The 19,801-nt window shown below is 43.6% G+C and overlaps 2 protein-coding genes across 7 annotated transcripts in view; both read left to right on the top strand.

Moving 5' to 3' along the window:
• The window catches only part of LOC309331595 (disintegrin and metalloproteinase domain-containing protein 2-like), a 58,115-nt gene extending 45,015 nt beyond the window's left edge, over positions 1–13,100 (top strand). Inside the window, exons 16-19 of one of the 3 annotated variants that reach the window (XM_081843879.1) lie at positions 7,270–7,381; positions 9,049–9,256; positions 11,823–11,855; positions 12,911–13,100. In XM_081843879.1, coding sequence (XP_081700005.1) covers positions 7,270–7,381; positions 9,049–9,256; positions 11,823–11,855; positions 12,911–12,917 — 360 coding nt within the window. In that variant the 3' untranslated portion in view covers positions 12,918–13,100. The remainder of the gene's footprint in view (positions 1–7,269; positions 7,382–9,048; positions 9,257–11,822; positions 11,856–12,910) is intronic. The other 2 variants (XM_081843877.1, XM_081843878.1) reach the window with 2 other exon arrangements.
• Positions 13,101–13,828: 728 nt separating this feature from the next.
• Positions 13,829–19,801, top strand: part of LOC309331611 (indoleamine 2,3-dioxygenase 2-like) — a 73,873-nt gene continuing 67,900 nt past the window's right edge. The window contains exons 1-2 of one of the 4 annotated variants that reach the window (XM_081843939.1): positions 13,829–14,569; positions 18,611–18,706. In XM_081843939.1, the coding sequence (XP_081700065.1) occupies positions 18,641–18,706 (66 nt within the window). In that variant the 5' untranslated portion in view covers positions 13,829–14,569; positions 18,611–18,640. Of the gene's footprint in view, positions 14,570–15,811; positions 16,752–18,610; positions 18,707–19,801 lie in introns of those variants that run through there. The other 3 variants (XM_081843937.1, XM_081843938.1, XM_081843936.1) reach the window with 3 other exon arrangements.

The following is a 19,801-nucleotide window of genomic DNA, read 5'->3' as shown; positions in this document are numbered from 1 at the left end:
AGGATGCCCTTGAGTCCATCATCCAAGTTGTTGATAAAGATGTTGAATAAGACCGGGCCCAAGACAGAACCCTGTGGCACCCCACTAGTCACTCTTCTCCAGGATGAAGAGGAACCATTGATGAGCACCCTTTGGGTTCGGTCAGTCAGCCAGTTACAAATCCACTGAGTGGTAGCATAGTCAAATCCACATTTTACCAGCTTCTTTACAAGAATATCATGGGGCACCTTGTCAAATGCCTTGCTGAAATGCTTTGCATAAAGCTTTTTCCCTCAGAGAGATAGATAAGATTCTTGAAGGATTTTCTTCCCAGGCTTGGGAGCTTAAAAGATGGGGGAAATTAAAACTGTTCTTGCTGGGTTGAATTTCTGTAATAAAGATGAATATATTGCCTGCAATGATGTTCCTGTTCCAAACTTTTACCTCTTGTTTTACCTTTTATCTCTTGTTCCAAACAATGCCTGTTATAGTTAATAACAATGGAAAAACAACTGAAAAAATATATCCAGGTTTTTATGGCAAAGGAAAAAACCATGGGTTATAAGATGTAAAGGAAAGCGGAGGATTAAGTGTACAAATCTCAAATTGTTTCATTTAATGTGGATGAAGGAGTGGTTGACATCAATGAGATTACAAAATCAAAGGAACAGTTAATAATGGAAGGTTACAATCTTCATTCGTTCCCTTATATGCCATCAGTAGAGAGGTTTAAGATGGGTTTTAAAAAATGGTATAGAGAAAGAAAAGACAGACTTTGAAACTGACCTGTGTGCTGATGATGAACGTGTTATTGCAAAAATGTATAAACTATTGTTGAAATTTGAAACTGAAGAGGAATAGGTTTAAAAAATGCATGACAGAAGAGAAACTAGTTTCAGTGAGGGTTAAAATTGATGAAAATGTTAAAATAACAGCAGAGCTATCAACCCAGGTGAATAATTTTGTCAGGGAAGAGTTAGAAGTTTCCAGTTTCTCAGAGGGAGAAAGCATTCCAGAAGGGGGGAAGGAGAGCAGTGAATCTAATAGAAGAGAACAGGAGGAACAACAGGGAGGGACCGGCTGTTCCCAGGAAAGGCAAGGGTTCAGTTCTAGCTCAGATTGGGAGGAGGGGAGATACAGGCCAGCTCTAGCCAGGAGGGAAGGAAAAAGAGCAGGGAAACAAAGGGAAGGGCGCCTTCGACATTTCGAGAGTGGCTGGTCATGGAGAAGCAGAGCTCAGAAGGTAGCTGAAAGAAGTGACTCTGAGGAATAATAGTTAAGAACCGTTTATAAGATTGTTTTGTTAATACGCAATCAAAAGTTATAAAAGAACAAGAAGCGTTTGTGTGGTGATCTGAAGAGGACAACGACCAGGCCTGACAAATTTGATACAAGGAGAAAAATTGCTTCGCTGAACTCGACAATAACCGTTCTAGGGGTGCAGCAAGTGATCCAAAATAGGGAAGACACCGGGCCCTGATCGGCTTCTGGCAACTTATTATAAAAAACTAGAGGAATCATTATTCTTACCTGTGAAAGATACAATGAACGATTTTACAAAACTGAAAGTTACCAAATTCATGGAATAAAAGTTTCATCACCCTCATTCATAAACAAGGAACAGATCCCTCAATCATTGCAAACTATAGACCCATCGCCTTGTTAAATAATGAGTATAAGACCTTTACTGACATCATAGCAAACAGACTGAAAGCAGTCCTAAATGACTTAATTCATAAAGATCAAACTGGATTTCTTCTAGGACATCATATACAATCCAACCTTAGATATGTAATTAATGTTTTAGAATACCTAGATTGTAAAATTGATAAACTGCAGCTTTAAATGTTGGTTGATGCTGAAAAGGCTTTTGACCACATTTCCTGGAAGTTTATGAAAAACTTAATACAAGAAATTGGACTTGGTGAAAATCTCTGTAAAGGAATAAATGCCATCTAATTGGAACAATCGGCTAAATTAATCATCAACTGCAAAATCACAGATGAATGTAAGATAAACAAAGGAACTCGGCAAGGGTATCCATTGTCACCCCTGATATTCATCCTGGTGATGGAGGTTCTGAATATTCAGATACGGAAAGACCAGCTTGTTAAAGGAATCACCTTGAGGAATAAGGCATATAAACTCAAGGCCTTTGCCAATGACCTACTCATTATGACAGAAAATCCTGTCGAGAGTGCTGGAACTGATTAGAGACTTTGGAGAAGTGGCAGGCTTCAAAGTGAATACCATTAAAACAAAATCCTGTTGGAAAATGTATCAAATTTGGAAAAGGAGGAGTTAGAAAAAACATTGGGCCTAAAGATATGCAATAAAGTAAAATATTTAGGTATTTGGATTACCTCTAAAAATATAAATTTGTTTCAGGATAACTATATGAACATTTGGCTCGAGATTAAAAGAAATCTTGAGATATGGAGCAGGTTGAAATTGTCATTTCTGGGCAGGATCTCCATTATAAAGATGAATGTGCTCCCAAAATTAATATTTCTATTTCAAATGATCCCTATACTGGGTGGAGCGGGCTGCCTCAAAAATTGGCAAAAAGAAATTTCCAAATTTTTATGGTTAGGGAAAAGACCTAGAATTAAACATTTATTTATTTTTTAAAATAATATTTATTACTTTTAAAGCTTAGAAAAAAGAAAAGGAAGAAAAAAGACAAAAGAAGAAAAAAAAAAGAAAAAACAATACAATACATAAACAATACAAAACACAACCTTAACAAATTAAACTAACACAATAAACTAAACCAAACCAAACAAAAACAATTTAAAAACATACATCATACCTTTTCCATATTCTATCTTTCATTCCCTTGTATCATTGACCTCCTCTCACCTCCCTCTTTGTATTCCACTTCCATTAATTGTTTCAGCGATTCCTTTCCAACTTTCTCTATTTTCTATCATATAAATGTCTTAACATATTTTTAATCTTATTTCCATTAAAATTAGTATACTTATTTAAGCTTAACTCCTTATAGCATTTCAGCTAAAGCCATAAAATTTCCTTCCAACATTTTTCTATCACTCATTAATTTTACAATATTTCTATATATAGACTTTAAATTTCCAATCTTCTTCCACTATCTCCTCTCCCCAGTCTCGGACTCTACCAGCCACTTCCGTCAACTCCATACAGTCCATCAACCTGGAGATCTTATGTCTGAGGCTCTTAACTCTTTTCCACGTCCCTTCTGCCAGTCTTCTTCATATTCTTTGATGCTAAAGAGCAGATCTCGGGGAAACTCCAATCCAACGATACTTTTATTCCTTCTCGACAGGTCAGCCAGATTTCCATAATTAAAACTAGGATCCATAAAGTATTTCCGGGCATGTTTCAAAATTCCTCCAAATCCAAAGGCCCCCAGAACTCCAATCTCCTCCTGACCCAAGTCCATATTCCAAAAGTCAGTTAATCCCTGCATAGAGGGATCTTTCCAACTTTCCTTTTCTAGTCCAGGCCAGGCTCCGATCTTCAAAATCTGACTTTTTCTAGTCTCAATCATAAAGGGCCTCAACTTGTAGTCCTCAATTTGCCTCTGTAAGGCTAAGGCTCCCCCTTGTATTACTTTAGGTTCGACAACAGCAACTTTCTCCTTCTCCTTTTCAGCAATTTGTCCTGTTGAAATAGATTCCTGTGCCAAATCCTGAATAATTTCTGTATTGGTGCTCACTTTCGGTTCCAAAATGTCAATTTTAGTAGTCATAGCATCCATCTTTTTATGAAGCTGTTCCAACAAGTCACTTATCTTAGAAAATGCATTCCATAAGGCTTCTCCTGTCGACATTCTTGAATATCCAAGGTCAATCTCTAGTTCTCACAGTTCTTATCAAGCAGCTGGAGATTTCCCAGCTCCACTCTTGTAACAGTTTCAAAAGCTCCCTCTAGAGGGGAACAGTCTCCACTTGTATCAATGTTTTCCAACACAGATCAAAAAGTAAAGATAGTTTCAATTTTCAGATACCTTTCCTCCCTTTTAAACGCAGAAGCGGACAGTGGAAACAATATATTTCTCTTATTTAACTGACTGTCAACATCCATTCTCTTCTCTGTCAATGAACTCTCCTGAAATGTCAATCACTGGGAGCCCGTTCCCAGGTTCAGAGCAGTGGTAATTTAATTTTAATCACTCTCTCCTGCAGGATACACAGTCCAAAATTTCCCCCCTCTTCTGCTTCCAAGGGGGGTCTAATAATTTCAATCGATGGAAGTTTAATCCTTTACATAAGGCTTTCCGAGACCTTAACTTGTAAGCTCTTTGCTTCAGTCTATTTGAAAAAGGGGAAGGCGGACTTCCTGTTTTGAACCTTCCCCATTCGATGCCAAATTAAGATATTTAAAGATCCAATTTTCCGTTTTATTCACGGGTTGTTGTTTAAAATCCAATTGTCCACAAGAAAAAGTCATCGCTCTCCGGCAACAGCAATGCGGCTTCACTCCGTGAAAGAAGCGGTCGATTCAAAGCACCGCGCTGCTCACCCCACGTCGCTCCGGATCCCCAAAACAGGGTTTCCCCACGAGTAGGGGAGGCGCAAAAGGTGCCACCCGAATCCCAGGTTCACAAGCTTCTTCCGACTGTGATTTCAATGGGTCTCCGCCTTCGCCGTGGCGGTACAGACCCAACTTTCCATGGAGCAAGTTCCTCCCGATCGGAGGAGCTCCGCCATTGCCGGGTGCGCCAACCCGGAAGTCCCAGAATTAAACATTTCTTTTTAATTGACATAAAAGACAGAGGAGGCTTCTCCCTACCTGACCTGAAATTGTACTATGAAACGGCCTGCCTCATCTGGTTAAAGGAATGGTGTTCGCTGCAGTACCCAGACCTCTTAGATTTGGAGGGTTATGATAACCGATGGGGATGGCACACATACGTAGCGGATGGGAAAGCAAAAGTTCATAGGAATTTTTCAAACCATATTATTAGAAAATCCTTAGTGACGGTTTGGGATAAGTATAAAAACCTGCTCGAACCCAAGGTTCCCTGGTGGATCTCGCCAATAGAGGCGAAGGTGGTCAAGAGAAAAAATACCCAGGGACCCTGACCAATATATAAAGTACACCTAAAGGAGGATAATAACCAACTGAAATTAAAAAGCTTCGGGGAAATAAGAGAGTGCCTTTTTGATTGGTTTCAGTATCACCAATTATTTGAGACATTCAAAATTGACAAACAAAAGGGTTTTTCCACTGAGACCTCTAGATTTGAATCGGATTTGGTGAACTCCAGAATTAAAACACTTTCTAAAGTATACCAACGCCTCCTTGACTGGGAAGTCGAGGAGGAGGAGGTTACAGCGGCTATGATTAAGTGGTCGCAGGATTTTGGGTACTCAATAACAATGAAGCAGTGGGAAAACCTGTGGAAAACAAACTGGAATTTTACAGCCTGTTACACTCTGAGAGAGAATTTTCTTAAAATGCAGCATCAGTGGTATTTAACCCCCTGGAAATTGTCCAAGATGTTCAAAAATGCCCCAAATAACTGCTGGAGGTGAAAAGAAAAGCCAGGTAAAGAACTCAAGGTATTTTGGGAGGACATCCACATAGAATTGGAAAAAAAATGTTAAAGATATATTTCAATAGGAAACCAGAAGCTTTGCTTTTGGGAATCACAGATTCAGATATTCCTAAAAAGGCTAAAGAGATCTTCTTATATGCTACAGTAGCACAAGAGTTCTCATTGCGGCAAATTGGAAAAGTGATAAAGTCCTGTCAATATTATAATGGTCACAAATGGGCTGAATACTCGAAATTAAATAGCATGTCAGAAAAAATAAAAAATAAACCAAAACAGGTATTTATCTCAAAATGGGAAGTTTTTAAAATATATTACTCTAGTTAGTTAAAATATATTAGTCTAGTTAGTCTAAGGTCATTTGCTGCATTTGAATAATTTCAGTAGCAGTATTAAGAATGTGGTAAAACCTATGAATGGATCAAAGGATATTAAATTTGAACAAATAATACAGAATCTGTAATAAGGAATAGAGTTTGGTCAATAGAAAAAGACCACTTTTATTTTATGTTTTGAAGGTTATTAGTTGATGTATTAATTCTTTTCTTTTTGCTTTGGCGGTGATGGAAATTTATTTTCTTTTTCTGTATGTTGTGTTAATGTGAATGGTATCAATAAAATTAATTTTAAAAATGCACGATTTAATGGGGAAGAAATTTTTGTTAGAATATACAGATGGAACAATGGGAACATATGTGGACTAAGGGTTTAAAATTTACATTGTGCTACGATCGTAAAGAGAATTTCCATTAAAATGGTGTATCATTGATATTTAACTACTAAGAAACTATTCAGAATGTATAAAGATGTTTTAAATGTTTGCTGGAAATGTCAAGAACATGAAGGGACTTTTTTTTCATGCTGGGTGGACATGTAAAAAGGCTAAAAAATATTGCATACAAATACATCCATTGATACAGCAGATTTTAAAGGTTAATATTCAGCTGAAGTCAGAATTCTTTTTTTAAGGTTAAATAGTTACACAACTGGAAAAGATTATGGAAGATTACTCCAGTGGGATTATGGGAGATTGCTATATGCACAAAGATGGAAAGATGCAGAATGACTTGGTTCAGATGGGAAAGTTAACATGTTTAATTAGCAAAAACATTGGAAATTTCTTATGTAAATACTAGTTTACACAAGACAGAAAATAGAATAGTTTGATCTTAATGAGTAAATACTATATATAGCAGCAGGACAGAGAGCTGGAAGTCCTTTTATCTTTTTAAATTTTTCCTTAATCTTTTATTTCTCTTTCTCTTTCTTTAGGTCTTACTTTTCTTTTTGTTTTCTCCTTTGCTCTTTTTTAGATTAAGTAGCTGTTTATGTTAGCATATTATAAAAAGATACTTTGTAATGGGTTGTATTTTTCTATATCTTTGAATAAGCAGGGGCAAAACTAGGCTTTATTTCACCCGGGTCAAAGACCCAGTTTGGCTCAAATCACCCACACACAGTCTCAATAGTGCCCCACTGGAGGCTTCACATAAAGCCAAAAAAAAACTGCTAGCCCCCCCCCCCCCCCGCTATGGCTCTGGAATAAGTATCTTTGTTTTGATTTGATTTGATTTGATTTGATTTGATTTGATTTGATTCCAACTCCATTGAGCTCCATTCTGCATGGCCATGTTGACTTCAGCTGTTGGAAGCAGTAATCCAAAACATTGAAAGGGATATCTTCGGAAGTCTGGACTCTGGTAAATAAATTATTGTGGCTTCCTTCCTCCCCTTCCCATGCAATCCAGGTATGCAACAATAAAGGAAATTGCCACTGCAATATGGGATGGGCCCCCCCTGACTGCACGATGGAAGATAGAGGAGGCTTGGGTGGAAGCATTGACAGCACATTTCGAAGTGGTGAGTTGGTTTCTTGGTTTGTTTTTAAAAATAACTTTATTAATTTTAGTTCATATTTGTCCATAAGCAGAATGAGTTTTAAACAATATATCATGTGGAGGATTTTTTGGCACATAAAGGTAAAGGTAAAGGGACCCCTGACCATTAGGTCCAGTCATGACCGACTCTGGGGTTGCGGCGCTCATCTCGCTTTATTGGCCGAGGGAGCCGGTGTACAGCTTCCAGGTCATGTGGCCAGCATGACAAAGCTGCTTCTGGCGAACCAGAGCAACGCATGGAAACGCCCTTTACCTTCCTGCCGGAGCGGTACCTATTTATCTACTTGCACTTTGACGTGCTTTCGACCTGCTAGGTGGGCAGGAGCAGGGACCGAGCAACAGGAGCTCACCCTGTCGCGGGGATTCAAACCACCATCCTTCTGATCGGCAAGTCCTAGGCTCTGTGGTTTAACCCACAACAATCATGAGGGGTGTCTGTTGATGACTCAGTAAGGCCATCCCAAGCTCTCCAACACTCAACTGCTGATTGTCTTGGCTGACCATGAAATGATTTTCCCTGTCTGTTGCAGGAGTGGAAAACTGGATCTGGCCAGATCTTCATCTTCTCCACCTCCTGGGCCAACTCTGACAGGTGGGCTTAACCACCCACCAGTCATTCACCTGATGTCATAATGGTATCAGTTGACATCAGTCCAAGTGCAAAGGAGGTTGATGAATCTGGTGATCAGCTGATCAGTGGTTTCAGCATCCTCTTTGGAAGATATGGTTTCAGTACCATACCATCAAAGAGGCTCCTTTTCGTCATTATCATCATCATCATCACCATCATCATTTTATTTGTATGCTGCATTTCCACAGTTAAAACAATGCTCAAGACGGCTTACTATATGAAAGATTTACATAGTTACAAATATAGCTAAGTAGTTATAAAAATAAATAAAACACATTAAAAGCTTCAGAATCAAACTGAACAATCACCCATTCCCACCACCCTCCTGAGTAATACCCCTCCCCACCTTCTCACTATATAGAAGGGTCTGGAAACTTCTGTTTCAGTGTATCTGAAGAAGTGTGCATGCACACGAAAGCTCATACCTAGAACTGACTTAGTTGGTCTTTAAGGTGCTACTGGAAGGAATTTTTTTATTTTGTTTTGACTATGGCAGACCAACACGGCTACCTATCTGTCACATAAAAATAAAGATACAAAAAGTTAATATCAGTAATATCAGTTAATATCAGTAACAACAGCAAAACTTTTCCCAAAATACCCCAGTCCTTGCTGGGCAGCAGCCGCAGCAGCAGTCCTTATGAGGCCAGTCAGGCTCCGCCCTGGGCCAGGTGGAGAGAGGCAGGAAAGGGGCCATCAACAATCATCTTCTGCAGAAAAAAAAATTGCTTCTGTCAGCCCCCTTGGCTGCTTTACTGCAGCCAATCCCAACTGATTGTCAGGGCTTCACATTTTTCTTTCTTAAGATGGATGCTGTCTAGGCCTGGTGAGTTCTTAATTTTAAGTTTGTTGGTCTGTCCAAAACTTAACATCAGTTGAACGCAGTTCTTTGGCCCCTGCCCCTGCAACTTTTGCAGGAAAGACAGATCCAAGTCTCTGACTCCTGCTCTGGCAGGAGTGTATAACATTCTTATTTTATTTTTTATTTTCCTTGCTAGCTGCAACAGTAGACGAAACTCTCAACGTTGGTACAGCTACAAGAAACTGGCTCCTGATTAGCTTTTTCCTTTTCCTGCCTGTCCTGATTGGCTCGGTCATCTTGATCATAAAATTGAGGGACTTTTTCTCAAATGTGAAAGGGGAGGAGGAAGAGGAGGAAGTTGCAGAAGAGGAAGAAGAGGAAGGAAAAGGTTATGATATGAAAAGGTAACTTGGCTTTGTTTGCCTAATGATCAAATTGGTGCGTCTGGTGCAAATGTGCTTCCCAACTTTTCCCGACCCCACACAGTTGTTCCTTTTCCCAGAGGTGTATGCCACTTCTGTAACCTGTAAATGCAGTTTCTCTTTTTTATATACATAATAATTTTTATTGGTTTTACAATTTAGTTTTTCATTCACACAAAAAGAAAAATACAATCCAAAAACATAGACTTCTCCAAATTCTCTGACTTCTATCCACCCTTTCATGGGGTCCACCAGTAATCATTTTCCCTGCATATTATCACTGCATATTATCTTACCTATTTTCTCCTCTAAATACAGTTTCTCAGTCTGCTGCCAGCGCAATAAACAGCTGTCCTCCTTGCAACTGCACAGTAGACCAGCTCACAGCATGTTGCCTCTCACCATCCCAACCAGTGGTGGAGTGAATGCTTTGTGCATGGGCACCCTGAGGGGAGTGGGGGCGGAACGAGGGAGACCCCTGTGGCTTGGCTCACAATGCAGTGCAGGGGGTGCAGTTGCACACCACAGTCCAGGAGCATGAGCAGCAGTGTTGCCGCCCACGCTCCTCTCTCTGCTGGAGCTTCCGAGCCGCCAGGTGCCTCACGTGCCTCAGCCTCTCTCTGCCCCTAGGTCTGGCTTGACCCCTTGACTTGTTGGGCCATTGTGTGAGGAAGCTGTCTCTGCAACTCCTCCATTCACTGTCACATGAGTGTAGCCGGGGGGGGGGGGGCAGCTGCCCCTCCAAATCAATAAAAATCAATAAAAAGACATAGCAAACTGAGGTTCTGCACCCTGTAACAAAAGACATGCCCTCCCAACAAAAATCTTGGCTACACCCATGCACTGGAGCCAGACTCTGATGAGGGAGCCTGTTGTGGCCGTCTCAGTCAACCTAGTCACGCCGTCTCAGACAAATGCACCCTGGGCCATGTCCTCCCACCCCTCCCCCCACACTATGCAACTGATCCCCCCTCCAGAGATAGCTTGCATGGTACCTCCCTGATGCTGCTACCCCTGGAGCCACCCTGGACTCTTTTGGGAAGAGGGGAAGGAATAAATAAAATAAACCAGTTGTGATTCAGGTATCAGACTAGGCTGAGTGATGCTTCTGAGATTCCCTAGGAGCACATTTTACACCATTGAACCCTGGTACATCCTTCCTTACTCTTCTGCCCACCTATTGGCAGGAGGGGACCAGTACTTTAGACATGACACTCCCCACCCCGACAGATTCAGTGTGGTGAGGTGAATGCATCCAGTCTGGTGCTTTAGTTTATCTCAAGACTCACAGGGAGAGAACTCACACTTTAGTCTATGATTAGGGGAAGAAGACAAGCCTTCCCTAACAAGCAATTTTCCTAAAGTTTAAACTCCCCCTCCCCCACACACACATGGGGGAACAAACATGCAATCCCACCATTACCTAAAGCAGGGGTGAGGGGCCATTTTGAAGCCAAGGGCCAGTTTCCAGGGGTCTAATGCTAGTGGAGGGCATAGCCAGAGGCAGAAAGTAGGTCGAACAACAACTGTGACTCTTATCTTTGTACATCAGGTCACACATTCCTGACACACACAAAATCAGAGGTTTAAATGCAAGCACATGCATTCTTTCCATCCAGGGAAGCAAGATGTATTTTCACAGTTCAGTGGGGGGAGGGGGAGGATCAAGCCAGACAAAAGCACTCAAGCAGAACCCAAGGAGAGTGTGGCCCAAGGAGAGTCCTGAAGGCCAGATGGAGTGGTCCACAGGGCCACATCCAGCCCCTGGGCCTGAGGTTCTCCACCCCTGATGTACTTGAAGTGGTACAAGTTACAGGTAGGTAGCCATGTTGGTCTGCTGTAGTCAAAACAAAATAAAAAAAATTCCTTCTAGTAGCACCTTAGAGACCAACTAAGTTTGTTATTGGTATGAGCTTTCGTGTGCATGCACACTTCTTCAGATACCAATAACAAACTTAGTTGGTCTCTAAGGTGCTACAGGACACGGGTGGCACTGTGGGTAAAACCTTAGTGCCTAGGACTTGCCGATCGTATGGTCGGAGGTTCGAATCCCCGCGGCGGGGTGAGCTCCCGTTGTTCGGTCCCAGCTCCTGCCCACCTAGCAGATCGAAAGCACACTTAAGTGCAAGTAGATAAATAGGTACTGCTTTATAGCGGGAAGGTAAACGACGTTTCCGTGTGCTGCACTGGTGCTGGCTTGCCAGAGCAGCTTCGTCACGCTGGCCACGTGACCCGGAAGTGTCTCCGGACAGCGCTGGCCCCCGGCCTCTTAAGCGAGATGGGTGCACAACCCTAGAGTCGGACACGACTGGCCCGTATGGGCAGGGGTACCTTTACCTTTACCTTAAGGTGCTACTGGAAGGAATTTTTTTATTCTGAAGTGGTACAGCTTTGCCATTAAATTCTGCCAAATGCATACACTTGGCTTCCTGATGGGTTGCCACAGTGACCTGGCTGCAGAACTGGGTAGTAAAGCTCTGGGAGATGTCTTCATGTACCCTAAAATATTATTTTTGAACAGTGTGTTTTCCTCCCCTTTTCAATTTAGATCTCAACAAGCTCATCAGCCACAGACTGCAAGGTAGATTTCTTATACATAACCCTATATGTGTATTCTAATTTCTTGTTGACTCTGTTTTAAAGGGGTTCTAGGGTGGAGCTTGTACTTTATAGCATTGAACACCACCCCAATCTCTGAGCAGTGCAAGATTCCAGGGATTCCAGGCCTTTATCCAGGGTTCAGTTTCCTCAGAATGAGGGACAGCACAGACTGTGGTGTTCTCTATGTTATATGCTTTATATAAAACCATGGAGGAGATCACAGCATTAACACCCCAAGAGGGTCGTAGAATCATAGAATCATAGAATCATAGAGTTGGAAGAGACCACAAGGGCCATCGAGTCCAACCCCCTGCCAAGCAGGAAACACCATCAGAGCACTCCTGGCATATGGAACTCCTGGTCTTAGGAGGGTCTCTAGTATTGTAGAGTTAGAAGGGACCCAACCCCCTGCAATGCAGGATTCTCATCTAAAGCATCCGTACAGATGGCCATCCAACCTTTGCTTAAAAACCTCCAAGGAAGGAGAGTCCACAACCTCCTGAGGGAGACCGTTCTACAGTCGAACAGCTGTTGCTATCAGAAAGTTCTTCCTGATGTTCAGTAGTAATCTCCTTTCTTGTAACTTGAATCTATTGCACCTCCTGCCATCCTGCCCAAGATGGATTCCAGTCTTCCTTCTTCCCAGAACACCCTGCTAAAAACTCTCTTTTCCTGTCTCCTCACACCTGTTCCCTGGCAATCTTCCAAATCCTTTTCTCTGGTGGGAAGGTGGAGAGAAGGTGGGAAGGTTTCTTGTCTTGTCAATGGCTCTCAATGACCCTGAATTGTTTCTTAATGGACCTAGCTTGGCATAGGCTAGCTCAGGAATTCCTCTGCAGCTTGTATTTCTCAACATCCCAAATAATCAAAATCCTACCATTCATTAATTTCTAGTGTTTAGGCCCTTCCCCACAAAAATCTATAACATAGTAATAGCAGCAGTAGTAACAAGAAGCAGGTACAGCAACTGAAGCAGTATATTTGATGTATATTCCTGGTAATTCTCTGCTCTGTTTTTTATGCTCTGCACCACAGTGTATAGGTAAGGACAGCAGAAGCCCTGGCTTGCCAAAAGGTTACAGAAGTTCCTGTTCTTCTCTCCATGAAGTACAATGCATGAAAATATTTTAATTAGAATCTTTCTTTCTGCTGTGAATGTGACTGCTGCTTGCTTCTGTTTGTTTCTACGATAAAGTGTATTTGTTCTTAAAAAATTAGTTTGAAGTATGTGTTTGGGTGGAAGGCAGGGAGATCAACAACTGGGGGAGTCAGTGGCGTAGCATGGGAGGCAGAAGGGTGGGGGCCCAGGTGCAAAATTCTGAGAGGGGTGCAACCAGGTGCCCTCATGACAGGCCATGTGGCTGAGTTCCTGCTGCCTTCCAGAGCCGCAGGGAGGCAACCCCCTCCCACCGGGGCTTCGGGGCTGGGGCAGCCCATGCGTGGGAGGGAAGAAGGGAGGGTGCCAGAAGCCCCTGCCAGCGGTGGAGCACAAGCCGCTCGCCCGGTCGCTGACTTAGCACCCACCTGCCAACGCTCCAAGCCAGATGCTCTCCTCTCTTCCCCAGGGTATGCCCTGCTGCCATGCGATGGCCATGCTCCATGCTCCACAGCAACAGTGGTGATGGGCCATGGCTAGTGGGCAATGTCAGGGTGTGCAAGAGCAGCCCTGAGCTCTCCCAGTGCAGGTGCCTGCCAGCTTGCCCCCCACCCCATGTTTTTCTACCTCCACCTACACTCTGCCTGTCCCGGCCAAGATGGAGGGAGTTGGGGCAGTGCTGCTGCTGCCCACTGAGGAGGGAGTGTGTCATGTGTGGAGAGTCCACTTCCCTCTTCAGTGACTTCACAGATAAGAATTAACAAGCAATTTGTATTTTATAGTCCTTTTTATTCAGGCATCAGGTTGCAAGCAAAAAGCCATCTCCCTCCACAAGGAGGGATTGTAGAGTTCTTCCCCTTTCCATCTTCCGCAACATCCTAGGTGCCAACAGGAAGTCCCCCCTCCTCTATGCATCCTTTGTGCTCTAATACATTCGGATCTCCTAGTTTGTGGGGAGGGAAGGTCCCCCACACTCTCTAATGACGTCTCTGCTATCTATCCCTTCCCTTCTGTTTCTCTTGTCTAATCTCCTGCCTAATCTGCTTTGTGTATGTGTCTCTTTCTGCTTCTGAGCCACTAGAAATGGGGGGGGGGGATCTTCCCCCTCCAGCTCCCTTTCTGAGAGAAGCTGCTCTGCCTCAGAATGCATTTTCCAATCCTTTGCTTCACACCATTCCATGACAGATGAAGAGGAAGGGGCCACCGCTCTCCAGGCCCCATGCTCTCCGCTGCCGCTGCCACATGTGGTGGCGCAAATAGTCCTCTCCAGCCTACACAGTGGCCAAAGCTGTCCAACCGAGGCAGTGAGAGGACAGGAGGCAGCACCAAACTGAGAAGAAGTGCAGGCACCATCACCAGCAGCAGCAGTGCTGACAGCCATGTGCCTCCTGGGCTCCCTCCACCTTCCACACAGGCTCCTCATGCACCCTCAGCCCAGCTGCTCAGTCCACCAGATGGGCTCAACACCTGCACCATCCTTGGGCACTGGCAATGCATGCTATGCCACTGGGCGGAGCCAGAGGCAATGACAAGCAGAGCCATCCTTTGACTAGCTACAAGTGAAAAGGCTGGCAGCTACTGGAGTAAGCCAGGCTGAGGTTGGTGGGGCAGTTCCCTATTCACCCTTACAGACCAGCCTCCACTCTGGTTGCATGGAGTGAGGGTGGTTGGGCTCAGCTTAGGGGGGAAAGGATACATTTTCTGGGAGCGACTAGACCTGGTCTTTGATCAGCCTGAGAATGGTGCTTCTTCTGGTAGAGGTGGGCCAGAAAGTTTTATAAGACCAGGGGAGTGGTGGTTATTACTAGGAGGACTGGGGATGGGGCTTTTGCTGCTGGTCTCTGCAGCAGCACCTTCTTTCCAAGGCCATGCATGGGCAGAGTGAGATGGAAGCAGTACATGGACTCAGTGGTGCACTGAATGAGGGCCAGTGAACTGACTTTGAATCCTAGCAAGATGGAGGTGCTGTGACTGAGTGGGTGGTCACAAACTCTGGATAATGGGTGATTTTTTTGCTTTGGGTGGGGTTGCACACTCCCTGAAAGTGCAGGTTCGTAGTCTGGGACTGCTCTTCGTTACTTCGTTACAGATGACCTCAGTGCCCAAGAGTGCCTTTTACCAGCTTCAGCTGGTGAATTAGCTACAGCTGTTTCTGGACTGAGATAGCCTGCCCTAGAAGTTGCAAGTGGCGCAAATTTTCACTCACTGAGGCAGGATTTCACCAACAGATTACTCTGCTGTTGAAAAAATTACACTGGCTGACAAGTAGCTACAGGACTAAGTTCAAGATGATGATTTTGGTGTATAAAGCCCTATATAACTTGTCTGACCCCTTATATTCGCAACCACTTGCTGTGCTCGGCAGATGATGGCCTGCAGATTCCATCTTATCAAGAGGTCCATTCTACATGGTGTAGGAATTGCACCTTTAATGTCGACACACCTACTTTTTGGAACATCTCTCACGGAATATTAGGTGCCATCTCTTCCAACAAGTCTTTTTACTGCAATATCTTTCCCATCTATACTGGAATAGTTTTAAATACTATTTTTGAATGTTTTATTGCTTTATCACTTGTTTGCTGCCCTGGGCTCTTAAAAAAATTAAGTATAAGCATCCATAATTGAATTGTACAATAAAAACAAACCCGTTGAACAACATTGAAGTAATTAAAGCAGGAGGCTCTGGCCAAGAGACCAAGATAATATCTGTGTAAGCAGATGCGTCTACAAAAGACAGTGAAATGCCCATACAGAGGGGGCTTTTCACATTACAGCCTTCTGGAATACTGGTGCCACGGGGGGGGGGGGGGAGGGGGGGCGCTTCCATATAAGCAGAAGCCAATAATCATTAGGCCATGGCAAGACCAACCCAGTTCTACTTGTTGATCTTACTACCCTTACCAGGCCAGTCTTTCAGGTGATCTGTTCTAGAATTCTTTAAAGCTTTGTATGTAAGTCACAAGACATTAAAAATTGCTCAGTGGCTAAGAGGCAGTCAGTGCAGATCCATTAGCATGGGTGTGAAAAGTGCCCTGTAAGCAGCACCACTAACCAGCTGGCCCATAGCATTCTGCACCATCAGCAGGCTTTGGATCAGGTGCAAGGGAGACCCTGCATAGAGCACATTGCAGTAGTCTAAACATGAAGTTGCCTCTGGTGATACAAGCACCAGCAACTGAGGCTAGTATAAATTGAAAGATCTTCATGCAATTTATCTATTTTTTTTTAAAAACCACCCTAGCCAGTAAGCTACATCCCATCTTATTACAGTGGGTGCCTAAGCTAATTGTTGGTACTCTAAGTTTTGAACTGGATACCAGTCCATACAGTAGATGCTAAGCTGCTGCATTACTCTGTGCCATTTTCCTTACCAACTAAACTAACTTCCCTGTATGGTGATCCTATAACAGGCCACTGGTGGCCAGCCCTCCCCCCACCCTGTATCTAGATCTACTTAGCAGCAACCTTCAATGTTGTTTACTAGGCTTTACTGACCATTGGTCACTGAGGATGCTCCACCCAGTCCAAAGGTTCGATACTTAGAGTCACAAAGGAAAGGTTTTGCCTACACAGCACATACCGATTTGAATCCGTAGCCGATTTGAATCTAGCACCCAGTACGGCAAAGGCCCTTCATTTCCAGATCAAGCTCCTGACTCTGGCTGAACACTGTTAATGATGGAGGTGAACACTGAGTGCACGAAAGAGCAGCTGCCATTCATTTTGAGGAGATTCCATATTTCTGAAGATTATGGCTTCCTCCTTCCAAATCCACTGGTAGGAACATGGTGGCTGCATGAGATGCTTGGAGCAGGAGGGGGTTGCGGTGTGTGTGTAGCAGGTAGGGAGAGGAGATGATCAGAGACCTACAGGGGATTGACATGCATTTTACCAAATTCAATCACTAATGTCTCCTCGCAGAATTGTGAGAAAAGGCAGGCTGGGAGGTTGGCTGGAGTAAATGACCAAGGCTTTTAAGGGAGAAAGCAACACTTCAGGAGGAGCCTAAGCACACTGACATTCTCAGTTGGGTTAACAGTGGAAACAAAATGCAGCAGAGAATGTAAATGTGTGGTTACCCTGTTCCCCTAACCCCAGATTTTATTTTTCATTTATTTATAAAAAATATGGATTTATATAGTTGGTAGAGCATGAAACTCTTAATCTCAGGGTCGTGGGTTCAGGACCCACATTAGGCAAATGATTCCAGCACTGCCAGGGTTTGGCCAACTCAATTATACATAAAACCAATACAATAAAAACAATATAAAAAGTTAAGAGCAGAAACCAAAGTACTATTGTTGAAATATATATTCTTCATAAGCGAGGTGGAATAGAAAAGTTTTCAGCAGGCATTATTATTATTATTATTCTATTTATTTATATCACAGGACTGTTTACAGTATAAAACACAGAAATACATAACATAGGGCTTACCACACTTACCTTTCCTCCCCTCCTTCCAGGCACTTGTCCATATTTAAAAGCTCTGTTTGTGAGCATGGGTTTGTTTTTTCCTCCCTGAAGCTTTCCGCATGAAAACCCTCTCTATAGTGTTCAGTTGGAGCAAACATAAAATGTGCCATTTGCTCTGATTGAGCTTTAAAGAGTGAGTTTTTGTGGGGAAAGCTCTGCAAATGTGTATTCTTTCCACATTTGTTCAACAATCAATTCTTCATGGAGAATTGTAGCTTTGGTAAGGGAAAAGGGGCTCCAAACTATTCTCAGCACCCTTAACCAACTACAACTATCAGAATTCTTTGGGAGATCCACACCTGTTTAAAGTGGTGTCAGAATGATTTAAATGTATGGTGTGAATGTGGCCAAAGTACACAATGGAGTGCTTGCATATGTCTGGTGGCTGGTGATCTTTGCCTTAGAGGGTTAAAAAGCAGGTGTGCTGAGTAGTGTGGGCTGAGGGGTCTTCAGCTCCCCCCCAAAATTCAAGGAAGCCCAAATCCTGTGGCCCCGCTCCTCCTCCTCTCCACCTGATGTTACACAGGCTGAAAGAGGCTGAGCGCAGAGCACAGCTCCTTGCTGCTCGGGGAGAAGGAGCCCAACTCTGCTCTCCCCCTTCCCTACAAGCGCTGGCATCGTGGCAGCAGGAGTGGGACGCCAGCCCAGCTCAGCGTGCCAGTGTTCACATGCTAGGCAGGGGCAGGACGCATCACGGGATGCACACACCCCCCAATGTGGGGGGAAGTCGGCATCCCGTCACAAAGTATGCAGGTAGGGTATGTATGTACTGTATTTTACTTCACAGTGAATGGTCCTCGGTTGGCTGGTCCCAGTCTGGTTTAAAGATTGAAAAGCCATAAGAAGGGAGTCAAAGGGCCTTGAAGTTGCCCATCAAGAGTGAGTACCTGGACAGCAGACTGAGCAGGTACACAAGTGACCTGGTCACTAGGGGGAGATGAAATGTATTTCTATTTCTATTTTAGCAGTTATTTCTAAATGTGCATCTACATACATAATTTAGCATATGCAAATTTTGTGTGAGTCTACTTCCTGTTTTTTTTAGCAATGCATAAGTTCTTGGCCTATGCACAGCTCTGTTTTCATTTTTCTAGCCTATATCAAAACCCACAATGAACTAGTTTTCCTGATTGATGATAATTGGTTCTTCTTCTTATCAGAAAGATCTTCCTCCTTTCTATAGCCCTTGGATGGAGATCGCTCACAGCCTGCCTCACCTTATTGAGAACCATCAACTTCGCTCACAGGTGAACAAGGTATTGCATTTCCCATCCCATAGAGGGTTGTGAGGATAAAATAGTGAGGAGGGGCCACCTTGAGTTCCTTGGTGGAAGTAGTAGGGATATAAATGAAATGCTAGAGTAACATGCCAGCTAATCAAACTCTGGTTAGCTTCACTCTTCCTTCTACGTTTTAGGTCAAAGTGTCACTTTTCATTATTAGCCTCAAAGCAATGCATAGACATTTGTGTGCTAATCCTTGTTGTTGTTGTTTTAAAAAATAAGTATAGATGCAGGTGTGCTTCTTAGTCTGATGCAAATTAAAAGAACCAATTGCTGCCATATCTGCAATGCAGGGTGAAATCCTCTAGAGGTCACTAGTGCTGTAGCAGAGAAACAACCTGCAGACCATGCTCTTCGGCAGGCTTCCTCAAACTCAGCCTTCCAGATGTTTTGAGACTACAACTTCCATCATCCCTGACCACTGGTCCTGCTAGCTAGGGATCATGGGAGTTGTATGCCAAAAACATCTGGAGGGCTGAGTTTGAGGAAGACTGCTCTTAGGAATGGGGTGTTAAAATATCATGATACAGGTATTTAAGGCTGCTGCATCAGGTGGTCAGGTGGTCAGCTGAAAATGAGAACAGATCTCCTGCATTCTTCATAGTGGTATAGAAGGGGAATTTCAGCCAGAGGCAAAGCTACCTGCGCGGGTACCCGAAGTGACATGTGTCCCAGTGAGCATGGTGTGCACCCCGGGCATTTTGTCATCCCCCCTTTGGAATGGTACCCAGGGTGGCCTGCTCCCCCCCTGCCAGAACACCCCTGATTTCAGCAGGTCTAGCTGCTCTTGCACAAGCTGCACCTGCTGAAACGACCTTTTCTACACAATTATTAGGGATGCGGGACTTGCCTAGGACTTGCTGATCAGAAGGTCAAAAGTTCGAATCCCTGCGACGGGGTGAGCTCCCGTTGCTCGGTCCCTGCTGCTGCCAACCTAGCAGTTGAAAAGCATGTCAAAGTGAAAGTAGATAAATAGGTACTGCTCCGGTGGGAAGGTAAACGGCATTTCCGTGTGCTGCTCTGGTTTGCCAGAAGTGGCTTAGTCATGCTGGCCACATGACCCGAAAG

Source organism: Podarcis erhardii, assembly GCF_964252035.2.
Source record: "Podarcis erhardii genome assembly, chromosome: 16".
Taxonomy (NCBI): domain Eukaryota; kingdom Metazoa; phylum Chordata; class Lepidosauria; order Squamata; family Lacertidae; genus Podarcis; species Podarcis erhardii.
This window is presented reverse-complemented; position numbering and strand designations above follow the sequence as displayed.